The sequence below is a fragment of the Vipera ursinii genome, assembly GCF_947247035.1.
Source record: "Vipera ursinii genome assembly, chromosome: 3".
Taxonomy (NCBI): Eukaryota; Metazoa; Chordata; class Lepidosauria; order Squamata; family Viperidae; genus Vipera; species Vipera ursinii.
This window is the reverse complement of record NC_139516.1, coordinates 53,143,342-53,162,329: the sequence shown is the minus strand read 5'-3', so window position 1 is coordinate 53,162,329 and position 18,988 is coordinate 53,143,342. Positions and strand designations below refer to the sequence as shown.

Sequence of the window (18,988 nt, the reverse complement as noted above, 5' to 3'; positions counted from 1 at the left end):
ATACAAACAACAAAGTGATGTCATAGATCATAAACCAGGGGTGTCAAACTCAATTTCATTGAGGGCCGCATCAGCATTGCGGTTGCACTCAGGGGGCCGGGTGGGTGTGGCCTGGGTGGGTGTGGCCTACTGGGTGGGCATGGCTAGAGTGCGTATGGCCTACTGGGTGGGCGTGGCCAGCTCTACATTGTTTGCATCAAGGGGGGCCTGGGCAGGAGTGGGACAGATCTGAGGGTCTCTGGCAGGAGGAGGGTCTCTGGCCAAGGCAGTGGGGGCCGTTCCCTCACTGTTTCCAAGTTGGCTTCGCGGGCCACATGAAACCACTTCGCGGGCCGGATCCGGCCCCCAGGCCTTGTGTTTGACATGTGTGTCATAAACTATAGTTACAATCATAAATCATAAGGTAGAAACAAGTGATTCATGTTCTAGTTCTATATATTTTACTTTTAAGTTAGCTTCTCTAAACTGTGCAACAGTAATAGGAATAATAATAAATATATCTGTACCCACGTGTTAGACACAGAGCAAATGAGATTCAGCTTCTCTTAATTCAGTCCAATTCTTTTGCAGCATGAAATTTGTCATCTCGCAGGCAACAGTAAAATTTATTGGCAGATTTGGTTTTACCTTCCATCCCAAAGGTTAATCTAACACCTTCCCCTGATACTAACAATAAACAGAGAATTCAATTGCCCAGCTGTGGCTGATTACATTTGCTTCTGCTCCAGCCTCATTTATGTTCATTTTCCTCTGCAGATTAGTTTGCCAACAAAGGGAAGAATTAACACTTACATGAATATGCAAGATAGCTACTTCTCTGCTTTATTTCATGAACAGTGGCACAAAGCTCTGACAATTCAAAAGAATAAGGAAACTATTATTTAAAATCATGTTACTTATTTGTTAATCCAGGAAACTATTTGCTACCCTATATAATAGTTTTACTACTAGTTGGAATTTTCATGTTACTTAGAAAAATTAAGTCTTTTATAATCAAACCTACAACATGCTTTTTGGATGGAACTGATATATCACTTATAAAATGTGATTATTTATCACTTAATGTATTTCCATTTTGCTTTTTCTGTATATGTGCAAACATATTTCAATATATATATAGTAAAACTAGTTAAATACCCAGGGGAGCTGCAGGTTTGCCTCCTCTGATCAACAATCACTCACATCACATATCAAACAACCTTAGAAAATGAGGAATTTCTAAAGGGAAACGCTGGTTATTACTCAACAGAACAGTTTTATTCCATGTTATGGAAATAATTGCCAATTTTATTATTATAGAGTCACTGTTTTCTACCTTCTCCCCACAATGATTTCTTACATGGTCTCATAACCTGTGGCTTATGGTAACTAAGTCTCATTTCCAATTAAGCAATCAGTGATTGTGTAACAGAACAATCAAATGCAAACTCTATATCTAATCTGATTTTAAAACACCATTAAGTACAGGATCTAGCACTATAATCAATTGCACTGAGACTTTAAGAAAATAAGACTTAAACACACTTTAAAAAATAAGCTGTTTCAATTTTCCTTGCTTAAATGTCATTTGACATTGAACCTACTCAGTGATACCCCCTTGATAGCATTTCCAGCCTGCCTTCTAAAGAAAAATTCTTGGCTGCAGCTCCTCAAAATGCAGGATATTTCAAAAGCTGCGTAACTGGGACAAATGTAAAACAAGTACAAAAACATGCACACAAATATGCACCATTTTCATCAACCCTACCAAGCACTCTTACTGAATTAGTAACCAGCATGTTGCAAAAACCAAGAGGTTTTCATTTCTCCTCTATGGCAGGGGTGTCAAACTCAATTTCACTGAGGGCCGTGTCAGCATTGCGGTTGCCCTCAGGGGGCCAGATGGGTGTGGCCAGGGTGGGCATGGCCTACTGGGTGGGCGTGGCTAGAGTGCGTATGGCTTACTGGGTGGGCATGGCCAGCTCTACATCGTTCGCATGAAAGGTGCCTATGGGGGCCTGGGCAGGAGTGGGACAGATCTGAGGGTCTCTGGGCCAGGGACAAGGCAGAGGGGGCCGTTCCCTCACTGTTTCCAGGATGGCTTCGCGGGCCACATGAAACCACTTCGCGGGCCGGATCTGGCCCCCGGGCCTTGTGTTTGACATGTCTGCTCTATGGCATTGGTTAACCCAGGGGTCTTCAAACTTGGCCCTTTTATGACTTGTGGACTTCAACTCCCAGAATTCCTCAGCCAGGTGCCTGGCTGAGGAATTCTGGGAGTTGAAGTCCACAAGTCATAAAAGGGCCAGGTTTGAAGACCCTTGGGTTAACCTATAACAATTACAGTGGCATATTGTAAAAATCAACTCAAAAGGACACTAATATAACTCTATTTTCTGGATGGAAATGGTAGTCTGAAGGTACAAATGAAGAAAGGATTGCCAGTAACTTTATCTCTATGCTATCTTTTCCTCCAAGCTCCGACAAAAGAGCTTACTAAAAAAATAACCATGAAACAGCAACCCAATTCTTACCTGAGCACTCTTAAGCTCAGTTCTTAAATCTGGAAACACACTACTCATTATATTTATATGACATACTAAATCAGATTTTTTTTTCTCTCTCTCCTTCAGTAAATACACTTATATAAAAGGACAGGTCAAAATAATTCTGCTAAAGTGTACACTTCCATAAAATTGTTTTTTGCTTTAAAATTAATTTAAAATCAGCAGCCCCAAAATAAACAGAATATTGGCAAAACATATGTTTTTAATACTAGTATAATATGTATCAATAATAGTGGCAAAAATTTGCCTTCCTTAACATTGTGACTTCTCCGTGATCATTTCCAAGGGATTCTTCCCCTTTCAGTAGGAAGAAACTAACTTGGTATGAGATGAAGGCATATTACAAGTCCAATTTTCTTTCATTCCTTAACATCGAAATAAATAGCATTTATAAATCAAAGCTCAATTCCTGAATCTGGAAACATGCTGCCCATTATATTTATATGACACACTAAACCAGAAGTTTTCAAAATGAGCAATATCCACTTGTTCCTCCTGACACCAGTGTAATTAACACACCTTGGACAATTCCATATATCTGCAATTTAGTATGCTGCCTGATCCAGGGACTTTGATTTTCTTCTGTCAAAACAAGCTACCCAAAGCCAAATGAACAAGCCAGAGCCAGAGAGCGCACTGTAAACAAACACTGGGTTGAACTGTAATTTTTTTAAAGCCATCTTTGTTTATAAGAGGAGGAGACATAGCATACAGTCAGAGGAAGGTACGATGGACACTCCTTGTTAGCTGAAGAATTCTGGTGTAAATTGATTCTATAAACTCAATAAACTTAGTTGTCCCCTTCTGAAGCAATGAGGGCTTGTGGATAGCCTTCCTATTTAGCTCCAGGAGAGTGTAGTATTGCAGTGCTCAATTTGGAATGTTATCAATTTAATTAAATTTAAAGGTTGAGCAAAGTTTCAAAGGAGTGCTTTGCTGAAGGTTTCAATGAAGCACCACCTCCTCAAAGAGGCGTTGTAAATGGTCCCCTCACTTCTAGGCATGACATGATGTGAAACAAGGTTGTTTCATCTCATTTTATTTTAGAACCCCCTTCTGCCTTCTCCCGTCGAAATTGCAATCCTTGCCATCATGATTCTAGGTGGGTGCCTTCAACAAAGACCATCTGTAGTGGCAGCTGAAGAAGACCAGCCTGGACTATTCCTCCTCCTCCAATAGGTAGCAAAGCTCTTCCATTTGCCATTTGCATCTTCTTTCAACAAAAACTACAAAGGACCCATCACTCGTATACAAACTGCTTATCAAAAACTTTGGCGAGTAATTCAGAAGTGGCCAACGGTACACCCTGCACAAAGGAAGATATAATTGATCCAAAGCTACCTGACCTTTTGAACCATATACTAAAACCTTTGTGTGCCAAAGGGCTAGTCTAAGTGGCTTATATGGTGGGTAGTTCCGAATCCTGGAAACAATAATGGAGAAGCTTTATCTTACATCATGGCTCACAGTGGTTCCATGGACACCCAAACTGCTTGCACAAGGCAAATGAGACTACTTGCTTACTATTGTAACATATCAACCCAATGGTGTGCTGGACATCCAGCAAATCAGTCTTGTAAAAAAAAAAAATGAATTCTGTTCAGAGGTGCTTTTGAACTAAAGAGAAAAGTTGGACAGAATTGATGTAATAGCTCCCCCCTCTCCCTTTTGAGCTTAGTTAGAAAAGGATGATTGGTGTAATCAAACACTGTAATCACTTGAAATCATTGTGGGATATTGTTTTTAACTTTCTTGAAGAAATATAACTGTACATTTGTGTATACATTTAAAATGTATGGTACTCTGTATATGAGTCTTAACTGTTTCTATTTAATTCAGCTATACGTTGTCTTTCTACTTCAGTGGCTAAGACTACAAAATATTAAAAAGTTTTAAAATCAAGACTAAAATTAAAGAATGATTAAAACCCTAATAACAAAAAATAAATGAAGTCTTCTTCAAGTCAAGCTTTACTCTCAAAAGGTATGAAAACTGTGCTAGAATACAAGAAACATTCCTATCTGCTGGGATTCACCTAATCTAAGACTAGGAGCAAACTGTGCAAATTAGAAGTCATGTCCGCAGGCAGAATTGAGCCCGAGCACTTTCCTTACCAAAATGGTAACCATTGATAATTTGCTCTTAAGTCATTTCATAGATAATCAGTTTTTACTGAAATATAAGACTACAGTACGGTTATTCTCCCATTTCCTCAATCCATATTTATTTATTTATTTATTATTTATTTTAATCCTATTTATATCCCGCCCTTCTCCGAAGACTCAGGGCGGCTTACAATTTAAGCACAAACCAATGTGCTTAGCAATGTTGAATAACCAGGTTTATCCACATGCTAAGCCATAACATGTTCAGTTTTAATAATTGTGTGAATTCATCCATGCAATTTGTGAACTATAATTCAAGATTTATCATGAACTGTGAACCCAGTCAACTATGGTGTAGAGATGGAGGTCAAGGATATGAAGGGACGTGCGCACTAAACTGCCTGCCTCAGTATCTTGTTATTCCCATGTCTCTGAGCTCATTCCAATTAGCCTTGCCAAGCACTGCCAGGAACTAGCTAGATAAGGAAGACTCTGCCGTGGTTTGGGATGTTCGGATATTCTTTAAGATTGACTAGGGAGTACACCAATAAACAATGCTTTTGCTGTGCGTAGTTTCCTGCTTGTTAAACTGTATAAATACAATAAACTCTGCGTAGGCAGACAGACATATTTGGGACACCCTGCGTTGACTGGTCTCTGAATCCCACACTATGGTCCATTCAATAAAGTACAATTAAGCAAATCACGTGGGAAACAGAGGTGAACCAGTCTGTTGCCATGATTCTCCATTACAGAACTTACACTTGGGAGTTCTGGCATCCCAGCCATCAAGGATACCAGTGGGGAGGAAAGACGGCCCAAGGTGCCTCTCATGCTGACACTCTGAAAACCTTTACACACTCGCTCCTATATCTACACAAATACTGAGGTTCCTAATAACGAGAGCTCTACTTGCATGTTGATATGCATGATGGAAGAGTCGAATGATGTTTGCTGCTCTCTTTTCTGTGGTCTGCCTATCCTGGATGCTTGTCCTGGACGTCAAAGATATGGCTTGAGTTCCTGTCCTTGGTCATTTTTCTCTACTGGGCTCCCGTCAACTCCCTATGGGGCGCCTTGTGATGAAGGACAGCTGCTTCCTTCACTGATGCTTTTTCCCCCCATGAAAGGGCTTGGTTTCCTTGCTAGGAGTGCTTTTCTCCCCATTGCCAGTTTGGGGAAACTACCCCACAATCCCCCTTCATGGATTACTGCCTTGTCGTGGCGAAGGGGCTTGCGTAATTCAATGAAGCTATGAGCTAAGCCGTGCAGGGCCACCCAAGACGGAAAGGTCATAGCAGAGAGTTCTGACAAAACGTGATCCACTGGAGAAGGAAATGGCAACCCTCTCCAGTATCTTTGCCATGAAAACCCCATGGACAGTACCAAAAGGCAAAACGATATGACGCTGGAAGATGAGCCCCTCAGGTCGGAAGGCGTCCAATATGCTACTGGGGAAGAGCAGAGGGCTAGTACTAGTAGCGCCAGAAAGAATGAAGCGACTGGGCCAAAGCCGAAAGGACGCTCAGCTGTGGATGTGTATGGTGGTGAAAGGAAAGTCCGATGCTGTAAAGATTTTTTCTCCATAGGAACCTGGAATGTAAGATCCATGAGTCAAGGAAAGATGTACGTGGTCAAACAAGAGATGACAAGACTGAACATCGACATCTTAGGAATCCACGAACTAAAATGGACAGGAATGGGTGAATTTAATTCAGGTGACTATCAGGTATACTACTGCGGGCAAGAATCCCTCAGAAGAAATGGAGTAGCCTTCATAGTCAATAATAAGAGTAAGAAAAGCAATACTGGGATACAATCCCCAAAATGACAGAATGATCTCAGTTCGAATCCCAGGAAAAACAATTCAATATCACAATAGTTCAGGTCTATGCCCCAACCACTGGTGCTGAAGAGGATGAAATTGACCGATTCTACAGCACCTTATACAACTAACACCAAAAAATGATGTCCTTATCATCATGGGGGATTGGAATGCTAAAGTAGGAAGCCATGCTGGATCATGGAGAAAGCTAGGGAGTTCCAGAAAAACATCTAATTTTGCTTCATTGACTATGCTAAAGCATTTGATTGTGTGGATCTCAACAAATTGTGGCAAGTTCTTAAAGAGATGGGAGTACCAGACCATCTTATTTCTCTCTTGAGAAACCTATATGAGGGCCAAGAAGCAACAGTGAGAACTGGACAAGGAACCACTGATTGGTTCAAAATTGGGGAAGGAGTCCATCAAGGCTGTATACTGTCGCCCTGCCTATTTAACTTATATGCAGAGCACATCATGAGAAAGGCAGGGCTAGATGAATCAAAAGTTGGAATTAACATTGCCGGGAGAAATATCAGCAACCTCAGATATGCAGATGATACCACTCTAATGGCAGAAAGTGAAGAGAAACTAAAGAGCCTCTCATTACGGGTGAAGAAGGAGAGTGCAAAAGTTGGCTTGAAACTTAACATTAAGAAAACCAAGATCATGGCATCTGGCCCTCTCAATTCCTGGCAAATAGATGGGGAAGAAATGGAGGTAGTGAAAGATTTTGTTTTCCTTGGCTCCAAGATCACCGCAGATGGGGACTGCAGCCAAGAAATTAAAAGACGCTTGCTCCTGAGAAGGAAAGCCATGGCAAATCTAGACAACACACTAAAAAGCAGAGACACCACCCTGCCAACAAAAGTGTGTATAGTCACGGCTATGGTCTTCCTAGTTGCAATGTATGGCTGTGAAAGTTGGACCATAAGAAAGGCTGAGCGCCAAAGAATTGAGGCCTTTGAACTATGGTGCTGGAGAAGACTTCTGCGAGGTCCTTGGACTGCAAGGCGTTCAAACCGGTTAGTCCTAGAGGAGATCAACCCTGACTGCTCTTTAGAAGGCCAAATCCTGAAGTTGAAACTCAGATACTTTGGCCACCTAATGAGAAGGAAGGACTCACTGGAGAAGAGCCTAATGCTGGGAAAGATTGAGGGCAATAGAAGAATGGGACGACAGAGAATGAGGTGGCTGGATGGAGTCACTGAAGCAATCGATGTGAGCCTAAATGGACTCCAGAAGATGGTACAGTAGAGGACAGGAAAGCCTGGAGGAACATTGTCCAGGGGGTCATGATTGGTCAGACACGACTTCACAACTAACAACAAATCCCACAATCAGGCTTATGAAGGAGACTTCTTGAGATTCTGTCTGGCAGGTTATATTATGCCCTCGGTGGTTCTATCTACTGCAATGCTTTTCAAAGTCGGCAACATTAAGATCAACTGTAATTGGGGAATGCTGGGAGTTGGAAGTCCAGTGTCTTAATGTTGCCAAGTTTGAAAAATAATGCCCTACAGGAAGAGGAAGAGAGTGGGAATCAACAAAATGGCTGTTGTTTAATGAAGGATGGATGGAAGGTAGACTGCCATAGTGAGTTTATGATCAAATAGATATAATCTGGGGATGAGGCTATCACAACAAAGTGTTCTTATGCCTTTCCTTTACAATAGAACGTCTTAGGAAAAAGGGTTTTTCTATACTAGTTAATTATAAAAGGACTTTGCAAGATATCCCATTCATGTTTTACTCATTGTTTAAACATTCTTTTTGAATCCAGTGATGATATTAGAATAGGTACTTGATAAATGTTGAGATAACTTTGCTGATTTTTTTTCTAGATTTTTTAAAATCCTTATCATAGTTGGAAAGAAGCCTGGAAATGAAGAAGAATAGAACCTCAATTGCCAACTGTTGTCGATTCTTTTAGAGTGTAGTGGAATCAACCAGGACAGGCTGGCCAGATGTTAATATATATATTGTGTCCCTTAATTTAGGCAATATTGGATGTTCTTATATAATGGCTCTGTGCCCTTTCCAGATTCTTTATCTGACCTTATATTGGATCACTTATTTTTATCTTCTCCAACAGGTTGAAATATTTTTCTAATAACACTGATTCTTTATTAAAAAAAGAAAATGGAAGGTTTAAAAAGGTAGTTAGCTACTGAGGGAAAACTGAAATGAAATAGCCACGTTTTTATGGATTCATAACAAGCTGGAAAGAGGCTGTCCTCACTCTCCATTTGCTTGATATTGGTGATCCTTATTAGCAGAATTGTTCCTTTCTCATCTGTGATCAACTTTTCATCTCCCAGCCATGGAGAAAAATCACAGATTGGGAATGAATAGTTCTATTAAAATGCACAAACGACGTGTTTACTTAAAAAAAAAAGAAAGGAAACAGAATCTCTATAGAAAACTAACACAGGGATTGCTATTAGACCTCAATTTCTACCATCCAGGTATTGCTGATTTGTTTGCATGTTATTGAAAATATTAAGGGTGAATTCATTCTGATATGGAGAAACCATAGGAAAACATAGCACAATAGAAAGAAAAAGGTAGGACAAAATTAAGTCTAGTTTCTTCGACGTTCGTTGTGCAGGTGTATGTGGAGTTCTGTAAACGGGCAAACACAATAGAACTTTTTTTTGCTAGAGATGAACAGATTTGGATGAACGAAAGCTTTCTTGGTGGAGCCCTGTTGGATGTCTCTCAGTTTAAGAGGAAATCTTCTGTACTGAATTAAACTCAGAGTACAGTTCTTTTATGCAAAAGTCCACTCATGACTGCATAAAGCTTACTTGTATTTTAGCTGCCTAATTTCAGCAGAAAAATCATTTTACTCTTATTATTGTTTAACAATGGAGAATCAGAATTGTCTGACTAATACCAAGGGAACTACCAGTACTATCCTTGTTCTCATGTACACTAGATCTTATACCTCTAGTAAATTCTGCCTGGCAATCCTGCAGCTAGAAAAAAAAGAATATACAAAGAAAAAAAATCTTTTTAGGCTTCTCCAAATTCTTTCAAATATTGGATTCAATGGGAGGAAAAAGGATGTTCTGGTAAGCAGTTTTCCAAACCTCCAAAGAGACCCCTAAATATAAGCTTTGTTCTTCTCTGCAGAGAGTTGTGTAGTACTGATCAATAACTTGGGAATATAATATAGCTAGGTATTCACCATGCACAATAAAAGACATACACAATGAAAGAGCAAGAGCAAGACAGGTTACCTGTATCAGAAAAGGCAAATAAAGGGGAAAATAAGAGAAGCAACAGAGCAAGCAGAGGTCACTCTCAGGTAAAGAGCTCCAGTGAAAACTTTGGGAGCTTGAAATGTAAAGCACCTATTAAATCTGTAAAAAAAAACATAGAGGGGAAGGGGGCCCTTTTTGTTTTGCAGGTCCCCAGCCCCAAGTGACTAATTCAATCTTCCTCAATCAGATATGCTACAATAAAAGTGCTTTCACCCAAACTGGTCCCTGGTAATGTTGCCTAGGAATGATGGGATTTGTAGTCCTACGTATCAGAAGGGCATCAAATTGTATTCTAAGCATTAGAAGTGGGGGCACACAGCTACCCACCCACCTATCCGCCCTAGGAAACCGGGTCTCCGGTTTCCCTGCCCCTCTCTTAATGACTCACCCGGGCTGCCTTGGACGAATAGGGATCCTCAAAAAGTGCCCACATCTTAGGCTGCCAGTTGCGGCAACAGCCACTTCCTCCTCCTCCTCCTCCTGCGGCCCCAGGGGGCCTATCCTCCATGCCCAGGTGTTGAAGGGTCATCTCCCGGGCCCCATCATCTTCAGTCTCTTCCCCAGCCAGCCCACTGCCAGGCTCAGGGCTCTCAAAGATATCCAGAGCTTCCTCAGCATCCCGGTGCTGCCGATAAGTCATCCAGCAGCAGGGCTCCACATCTGTCTCGTCAATGCCCCAGTAGGTCAGCTCCTCTTCAAAGAGGGGCCCGCAGATGTCCGCCGGGCAGTGTAGTTTGCCCGTGCGGTAATAATTCAACACGTAAGAGAAAATGCCCGGGTGGCGGTCAAAGAAAAACTCATTGCTTTGCCCGTCAAAGTCAAAATTGCTCTGGGCATCCGGGTCGGCCAGCCAAGCCAGGCGGGTTCCAGGCAGGGTGAGCAAAGTGCTCTTGTAGGTCTCATGCCGGGTGCCCCCCACGTTGATCGTGATCTTGTCCGACTCTTCTCCTTTGCCCATCTCTTCCTTCAGGCATGTTTTGGAAGGTGGCTTGTTCCCTGATTTGCGCCCACGGTAAGATGAGACACACACGGAGCTGATCATAGATTAGGTTAGGTGGGCCAGGAGCGCTTCTGTTAAGAACCTTTATTCCTTCCTGGCCCAGAAAGAGCGGGAAAGAAGCAGAGAGAGAGAGAGGCCCTGCACCAGCTGCGCCCTGAGGGGGCTGGCGGGATCGAGCTCGGCTGAACAGCCGCCCTTACTTAGGAGGGAGGAAAAAGGAAAGTCTTCTCGCGCCTCCCAAAACCCCAGCGTGAAGCTGCAACAAGTGCCTTTCGCTAGCGCCGGGAGCAAGAGCCCCGAGGTGGAAAGGAAACGGCCCTCGTCTGGCCAGCCAAGATAGCAGAAGGATTTATATTTTGGGCGGGCTGGAAGCAAATGGCTACAGAACTGAAGCGGCGGGGCGGGCAATGGATCTACGGCCCGGGGCTCCCGGCTAAGGGAAAAGGAACCGGAGAACAAAATACTCGCCCCCCCACCCACCCGCTTCCCCGAGAATTGATTCCGAGGAGTTGGAAGAAACGCCTCTTCTGCTTTCCGCCGCTGCCCGGGCTCAGCAGGTTGGTAGTAAACAGACCCGGTCTTTGCAAAGTAGAGAAGAGAGAGCTCGACGTGACGGTTCCAGACGATTTGAAACTTCGGAAGACCTCCTCGGATTAAAAAAAAGAAGAAGAAGAAGAAGAAGAAAGAAAAACACTCTTCTCTCCTTCACGCACAGCCGAGATACGCCACCAATTCGCCGGGTCTCGCTTTGCCTCCCTCTCGTTCCAAAACCCCGGGTTCGATGGCCCGCCTTGCCCTTCCAGACGATCGGAAGACACGCGCACAAACACACACACAAAAAAAAACAACCGACCTCGTCAGCGCAACAGAAAGCCCCCGTGCCGTTTCCTTGGCCGAGGCGAGGAGCCGGTAAGAAAGAAAAGCCGGCGCCACAAGGCGCATCCTCGGCAGTCGGCTCTTCGGCTGAACGGCTCCGCCGTAGCAATCCCAGAGAGCCGAGGGCCGGGAGGCTCTCCGAGCGGCGGCGGCGGCAGCGGCGGGGGCTTTGGCTGTCTCCGGCCAGCTGGCTCGGACGAGAAGATTCAGGCTTCCGACAGGATCCGCTCCCCGTCGGAGACCCTGGGGTCTAAGCGGGAGAGCAACGGGCTTTCCACGGCCCAGGCGAAAGGGGGCGGGTGGGCTGGTCGGGCGTCAGGTGCGCTTGTGAGGAAGCGGGAGCAAGCCGAGCCCGCTTGGCGCTGTGGCATTTTCAAACTGTTGGGAGGGCGAGAGGGGAGTGGAAGGGGCGCACCGCTCGGACGACTCGGGCTCTCTCTCTCGCTTGCCTCTCTTCTTCTTCTTCCCCTCCTCCAGGACGGGGAGGGGCTGGAAGGGGAAGGGTAGGGCTGCCGGCGAGGCCGCAGGGGTCGGCAACCTCGGCTCTTTTATGACTCGTGGACTTCAACTCCCAGAATTCCTGAGCCAGCATAGCTGGCTCAGGAATTCTGGGAGTTGAAGTCCACGAGTCATAAAAGAGCCGAGGTTGCCTTACCCCTGGGCGAGGGGGCAAGCTTGGCGCAATCCACAAGTTGCAGCGCCAGGAAAGCCGGAAGGAGGGGAGTTCTGCGCGCAGCTCTTCTTGCCACAAAACAATCCCGAGCCCGAAACGCCACAGGAGGCGCAAAAGCCGACAGAAGCGGGCGCGCTTTCCCCTTGGCGGCCCTGAGAGGGCGCTCGGCTGCAGGGCGGCGGGAATTATGGTAGCCCTTGGCCGGTTTGCCTTGGAATGACTTCGCGCTTGCCTGTTGCCCGGATACTCGGCTCGTCTATGCCCGGCCCGGCCCTGCCCTGCCCAGCCCGTCTTCCAAGTCGAGCAGCAGCAGCTGCTGGCGAGATGCTTTATATGCCTTGTCCGGGCGCGCGGACGATTATGGGCCGAGCTCGCCGCGTGTTTCTTGTTGCATTTTATCGAGCAAAACCAGCCAGCCTCTTGGGAGTGGAGAAAATGGGGGGAAAAAAACCTATTTCGCTGAGGCCTCCTAGGGCTGAGTAGCACAAATGCGCTAGTTCCAAAGGAGATCCTAATCCTCCCCCCCGATCAAATGCAGAAAATGAGAAATCTGGAATCGTTTCGGGAGAAGAAGCGGGAAAAAAAAAGAACACGAGAGGTGGATTTGGAAGTCCATGCTTTTGGCCCATCCAGCCGATCGCTGTCTGCGTTGCCTGGTAACGGCTGCGATTCCTTGTCGCCGCTTGATAACCTTGTGTTTCGTTGCTTTTTGACTTGTTAATATTCCTGCCCCAGATGGAATACTCCATGTTATAAAAAAAAAACAGTGACTCGCAGACAACAAATGCTTATGGCACAGAGGAAATTACTTTACACACGAAGTCGGAGCATTGATCCAGTGGGCTTAAGTTCAAGGAGCAGATTTTGGATGCATATTAGGAAAAATGCTCCGTCTGTAAAAGATGTTCTGCAAATCCAAGAGAGGTGGGCTCTTCTGTCGCTTTGTGTTCCGTTCTGGCTGAGTGGGTGATAGGATACAGTGACCTTTCTATTAAGGAAGCAAGGTGTTTCACTACCCCCCCCCCCCAAGTAATTGTTCAGCCCACTTCAGAATTCCTGACATTATAATTCCAAGTTTTAGAATAATGCCCTACATATATTAACTCTTGATATTTTAATATAGTTTGTATTTACATTTACTCATATTTTTTAAGAAAATCAACAGGTTGAGAAATATAGATAATTAATTGGGTGATACAGCAACTTTGGCAGTAAAATAGCATTAATACTCTCTACATGGGGCTGCCCTTGAAGTCCACTCGGAGACTTCAACTGGTGCAGAATGCAGCCACGCGAGTTGTGCTGGGGGTTTCCCGATACTCCCATGTTACACCTTTGCTCCACAAGCAGCATTGGCTGCCGGTTGCTCTCCGGGTGAGGTTCAAGGTGTTAGTGATGACTTACAAAGCCCTACATGGCATGGGTCCGGATTACCTACGGCAACACCTGCGGCCGGCGTCAACTTCCCTCCGTCCAGTGCGCTCCCACAGAGAGGGCCTCCTCAGGGTGCCTCCGATCAAAGAATGTCGATTGGTGGCCCCCACGGGGAGAGCGTTCTCTGTGGGCGCGCCAGACCTATGGAACCGCTTGCCGGTTGAGCTCCGGACGGCCCCCGACCTTCGCTCCTTCCGGCGCGATCTCAAAACCTTCCTTTTTGAACAAGCTGGCCTGGTCTGATGGGATGGGGTTGGGTTTTAACTTTTAATATGTAGTAATTTATTTACGGGCATTGCTGTTTAATTACTTTTTAATTTTTGTACCTTGTTTTTTATTATATATTGCCCTGTTCACCGCCCGGAGTCCTTCGGGAGAAGGGCAGTATACAAATTAAATTATTAAATTAAATTAAATTAAAAGGCTACCAATAAGCTGACTGTTTAGTGACTATTGAAATTCTCAGAAGAAAATATTCTTCACTATGTACTAATTCTCAGCATAAGTCTTTCCCTACCAAATTTCTTAGACTTTCCTAGAGAAGTAACCGTGGTAATACACTATTATTATCTATTCATTTTGGGTGTTTTTTTTATTCAGAGTGCTCAGTTCTCTTTATTTATAAGAACCTTGACTAATTCAAAGGCAAAGCCAACGTTGTAGCCATGTCTAACTGCTCTTGAAGGAATAATCATATTTTATTGGGCAGTGATATGTGTTGGGAGCATATCATCCAAGGAACCCATTTCATCCTTCCCCATAGAAATTGATGTGTAGCTTAAAATGTGCTGGCTCATAAAGCTGGAACCAATTTTCCTTGTGGTGAGTTGCAAATATGCAATAGTGCAGGATAGCTTGTATTATGAACAGATATTATAAAAGAATGTGTGATTTGGGCACAGAGCTTATCTGTCATAGATAGTTATTTTCCCAAGCTAACTGACTCAATGTATACCCAACTTTGATGTGTTTCTTTTAATGAGTCCCATCACATCAAGATTTATTCTCCGGGACCTGTGAGTGCATGATTTGAGATAACCCAAAGATGCTTGGTGTTAGAGAGGCCCAATTACTCAGTGAGTTCTCTGGTGTGGGTAAAAAGCAATATGATATGGCAGCGTTTCTAAATCTTGGCAAATTGAAAACTTTGAATTGGATGAACTGTGTCCAGAATGGTATCGTAAACTAGTTCATCATTTGGATTAACCCAAAGCAGGTCATTGCAGACACCCAATGGCTGATTCCTTTCTATATATTTTGAGAACTAAGAGTACTGCATTATTTTAATGCTGCTGTGAGCATATAGATAACTTTGAGCAACCACATAAGATGTAGCCACAGAACATCACCTCCTGACTATATGGTGTCTGATTTGAGATTGGCCATAGCTAGCTGTTAGCTGCAACATTTCAGATCTATAAATTTAATTATTACAGGGAACTATCATAAGTTACTTTCTGTTGTTCTAAGTCAATGAATAATACTACATTTGATTATTTCTTTTGAAAAGTAGAGGGTTCTGCTTGTGTACATATGCTTAATTTTAGATACAAAATTATATGAACTTTAGATTGATACTCACCTCAGTAAGTACAGCTAGTCCTTGACTTACAACCACAACTGAGCCCAACATTTCTGTTGTTAAGTGAGACATTTGTTAAGTGAGTTTTGCCACATTTTATGACCTTTTTTGCCACAGTTGTTAAGTGAATCCCTTCAGCTGATAAGCTAGTAACCCGGTTGTTAAGTGAATCTGGCTTCCCCATTGACTTTTCCTATCAAAAGCTGGCAAAAGGGGATCACATGACCTTGGGGCACAGCAATGTTCTTAAGTATGAACCAGTTGCCAAGCATCTGAATTTTGATCAAGTGATCGTGGAGATGCTACAAAGGTTGTAACTGTGAAAAATGGTCATAAATCACTTTTTTCAGTGCCGTTGTGACTTTGAACAGTCACTGAATGAACTGTTGTAAGTCGAGGACTACTTGTAATCTGTCTTGTGAAGTTTAACATTAATAAGGGGACATGAATTTCAGAGACTGAGATCAAATTGAGGAACTTTTCATCTTTTTAACCAACTTCACATCACTGACACTGGAGAATTTATTTGCCACATGGGAGCAGGTAGGTTTATTTAAGGCTATAATTAAACAAGTCAATAAGAAGTAGCCTAGGTATAAAAAGGTAAAGGTTCCCCCGCACATGCGTGCTAGTCGTTTCCGACTAGGGGCCGGTGCTCATCTCCGTTTCAAAGCCGAAGAGCCAGCGCTTGTCCGAGGACGTCTCCGTGGTCATGTGGCCAGCATGACTAGACGCCAGAGGCGCACGGAACGCTGTTACCTTCCCACCGTAGTGGTCCCTATTTTTCTGTTTGCATTTTTACGTGCTTTTGAACTGCTAGGTTGGCAGAAGCTGGGACGAGTAACAGGCGCTCACTCTGTTATGCGGCACTTGGGATTCGACCCACCAGACTGCCAACCTTCTGATCAACAAGCTCAGCGTCCTAACCCACTGAGCCACCGCGTCCCTAGCCTAGGTATACGTAATGAGAAAAATTCTATTGAGACATGCTGTGGCTGAAGGGGATTAATAAAATGGAAGGGTTATTGGGGTAGAAAAGATTGGGATGACAGTGATTAAGCACAGATCCATCAAAAATGCCAATTGCTTGATTAATCTTCAGAAATATAAACAAATCCTGAAATGTGAAACATGTCCCACTTAGCCAGGAGAAAACAAGCTTCCTCTGTTGCTGCTGCTTTTTCAGTCTGGTTATTTCTGTGTAATTATTGTAAGACGTGACTGAGTGCCTAGACCAGAGTTTCTCAAACTTGGCAACTTTAAGATCTGTGGACCTCAGCTCCCAGATTTCTCCAGCCTGCCATGGGGTGTTCTGCTGGCTGGAATATTCTGGGAGTTGAAGTCTGCATGTGTTATTGTTGCCAAGTCTGAGAAACACTGGCCTGGATAGAGTAGAATCCAGACCCTTTTTGTCTCAAATTAGGCAGGAACATATCACTATGGGAGGCCAAGAGAACCATCCAGAGTCTTGTAGGTTCTTGCAGTCTCTCCCATTGGCTTGTTTTTCTCCCTGTTTCAGTTGGCTCTGATATCATACTTGTCCTAGCAGTAAAGATTTGCTACAATTGTTTACCTGCCCACCTGTGTCCTATTTATTTTGTGTCATAAAGGAGATTGTTTGGAAGAGTCTCAGCATGAGAGGACTTTGGGTACTTTAGCAGCGTGTGAAACTGACCTCCCTGGGCTTTAAATTGTTATCTTGTAGAGCTGCACCTCAATCTTGATTTGAACAGGAAAAGATTATTAGGAGGGCCTGTGAGGATGCAAGTCACCCCTATTAGCAGCTCCATAAAAAAAACCTTAATCTTTTCCTGAAATCTCACAGGTGCATCCTCTTTCTTACACAAGTCAGATTGTGTATACGGCATCTCTTGTCAAAGACGAAAGATTCTAGAACAACACTTCTCTTGTTTTCTGGGATAGGCTTCTGGAAGCAGAACAGCAGACAAACATTAATCTGAGCAGGAAAGATTTTAATCGAAGCAAAATGTTGGTAGTCAAGGGCAGCCCTCTTGATCAGCAAATCAATATAACTGATTCAAGCAGCAGATGCTGAGGAACAACAGTAACAGTCCCAGATCTAATTCCTAAAAACTTCTGAGGTTCTCTTCCATTGTAGAGGATATGATTATCAAACATCCTATCAACTAGGATCCTATCAATGCAAATTCCATGCACAAATGTAAGGTACCCCAGTTTTGCATCATTACAAAAAGTTTCTTTTTCTGTGTGTATGGGTGAAAAAAACACCCTAGGGAGGAATTAACCCAACAAATATTGCATATGTTAGTTATAAAATGCTGGCAAAGAAGGAATGAAAAATACTAAAAGGGAAATAGACAGAATTATCCTTGAAAAGAACAAGGTTGGCTGGCTAAGTGGCTGTCCAATCTCTTCTTAAAAACTCCAGTGATTGAGCACCCACAACTCCTGAAGACAAGCCATTCCACTGGTTAATTGTTCTCACTGTCAGGAAATTTCTCCTTAGTTCTAAGTTGCTTCTCTCTTTGATTAGTTTCCATCCATTGCTTCTTGTCCTGCCTTCAGGTGCTTTTGAGAATAGCCTCACCCCTCTTCTTTGTGGCAGCCCCTCAAATATTGGAACACTGTTATCATGTCACCCAGACCTTCTTTTCACTAGAGCAGATATTCTTGCAACCGTTGCTTGCTCGTATATTTTAGCCTCTAGCCCCCTAATCATCTTTGTTGCTAATTGTTGTTTTGTTGTTAATTGTCTTAACTCTTCAACAGAACATTAGAATATCTTGGAGAAGATTTGCTCCTCTTCTGTTACAAAATACATGGTCTTTTGCATTTGTTATGCCAAAGTCACAAAACTGCAATTAGAAAGGAATAAAATCAACAAGCTTTGTTGGAGCTTTGATCAACATCCTGGGAGCAGAGAGACATCTTCTGGTTATTTACATCTCAGAATGGTATCACATTTTCCAGACTGTGCAGTCTGAGCCTATACAACTTTATTTTAGGCAACTACCTAGCATTGCTACCTATATGAGGCACTCAGAACAAATCGTGCTTTCTGTTAAAGATAGTAGTACAACATCCAGAGGGGACCAGAAGTAGACACATAGGGCATGTGTGCCCAGCTGTCATCAAGGTTGTGTACACTGCTGCCATCCACCCCGATAGGGTCTTTTGCCAGCCTCTTATGCTTACTAGTTGCGGAATCTTAATCTACTCATCTCAGATGCCACTTATGAAAAAACTGAATGAATAGTATTTTCCTTCTGATGTGGGAGGGCAAAATGGTTTTCTATCAACATAGAGGTCCATTGGTAAGGCACATGTGTACAACTAAATGCCCTCCATGGTTCCCAGCCACTGGGCCAACCACTAGTTATTCTGGAAAGGCACTTGGATGGGAAAGGCTTCTTTAGAGATATCTTTGAAACATTCATGTAAGCCAAAGTGGATAGTATAATGTGGAAGCAAATGGGCTTCCTGAGATTGGGTTGATGAGTGGGTAACCAACTTTAATTTATAACTTGGACAGAAGAAATACACCATTGAAACTTTCATGGCACTACACACTATATCGAGAACCTGTGAATATTGTCCCTAAGCCTTTTGAAACAAGGGACACACAAAAAAGCCCAGAAGACAATGCCAGTTAAAGAAGAAACTCTTTTAATTGCAGGCTGCTGTGGGTTGATACAGTAT

The 18,988-nt window shown here is 43.4% G+C and overlaps 1 protein-coding gene across 5 annotated transcripts in view; it reads right to left on the bottom strand.

The window, feature by feature from the left end:
- KCNC4 (potassium voltage-gated channel subfamily C member 4) overlaps window positions 1–10,784 on the bottom strand; it is a gene marked incomplete at its 5' end in the record, with an annotated part of 35,695 nt that extends 24,911 nt beyond the window's left edge. For all 5 annotated transcript variants that reach the window (XR_014491861.1, XM_083357331.1, XM_083357329.1 and 2 more), the window contains one exon: window positions 10,131–10,784. Coding sequence is in view for 4 of the 5 variants with exons in the window: in XM_083357331.1 (XP_083213457.1) it covers window positions 10,131–10,784 (654 nt within the window). The remainder of the gene's footprint in view (window positions 1–10,130) is intronic.
- Window positions 10,785–18,988: the final 8,204 nt, after the last annotated feature.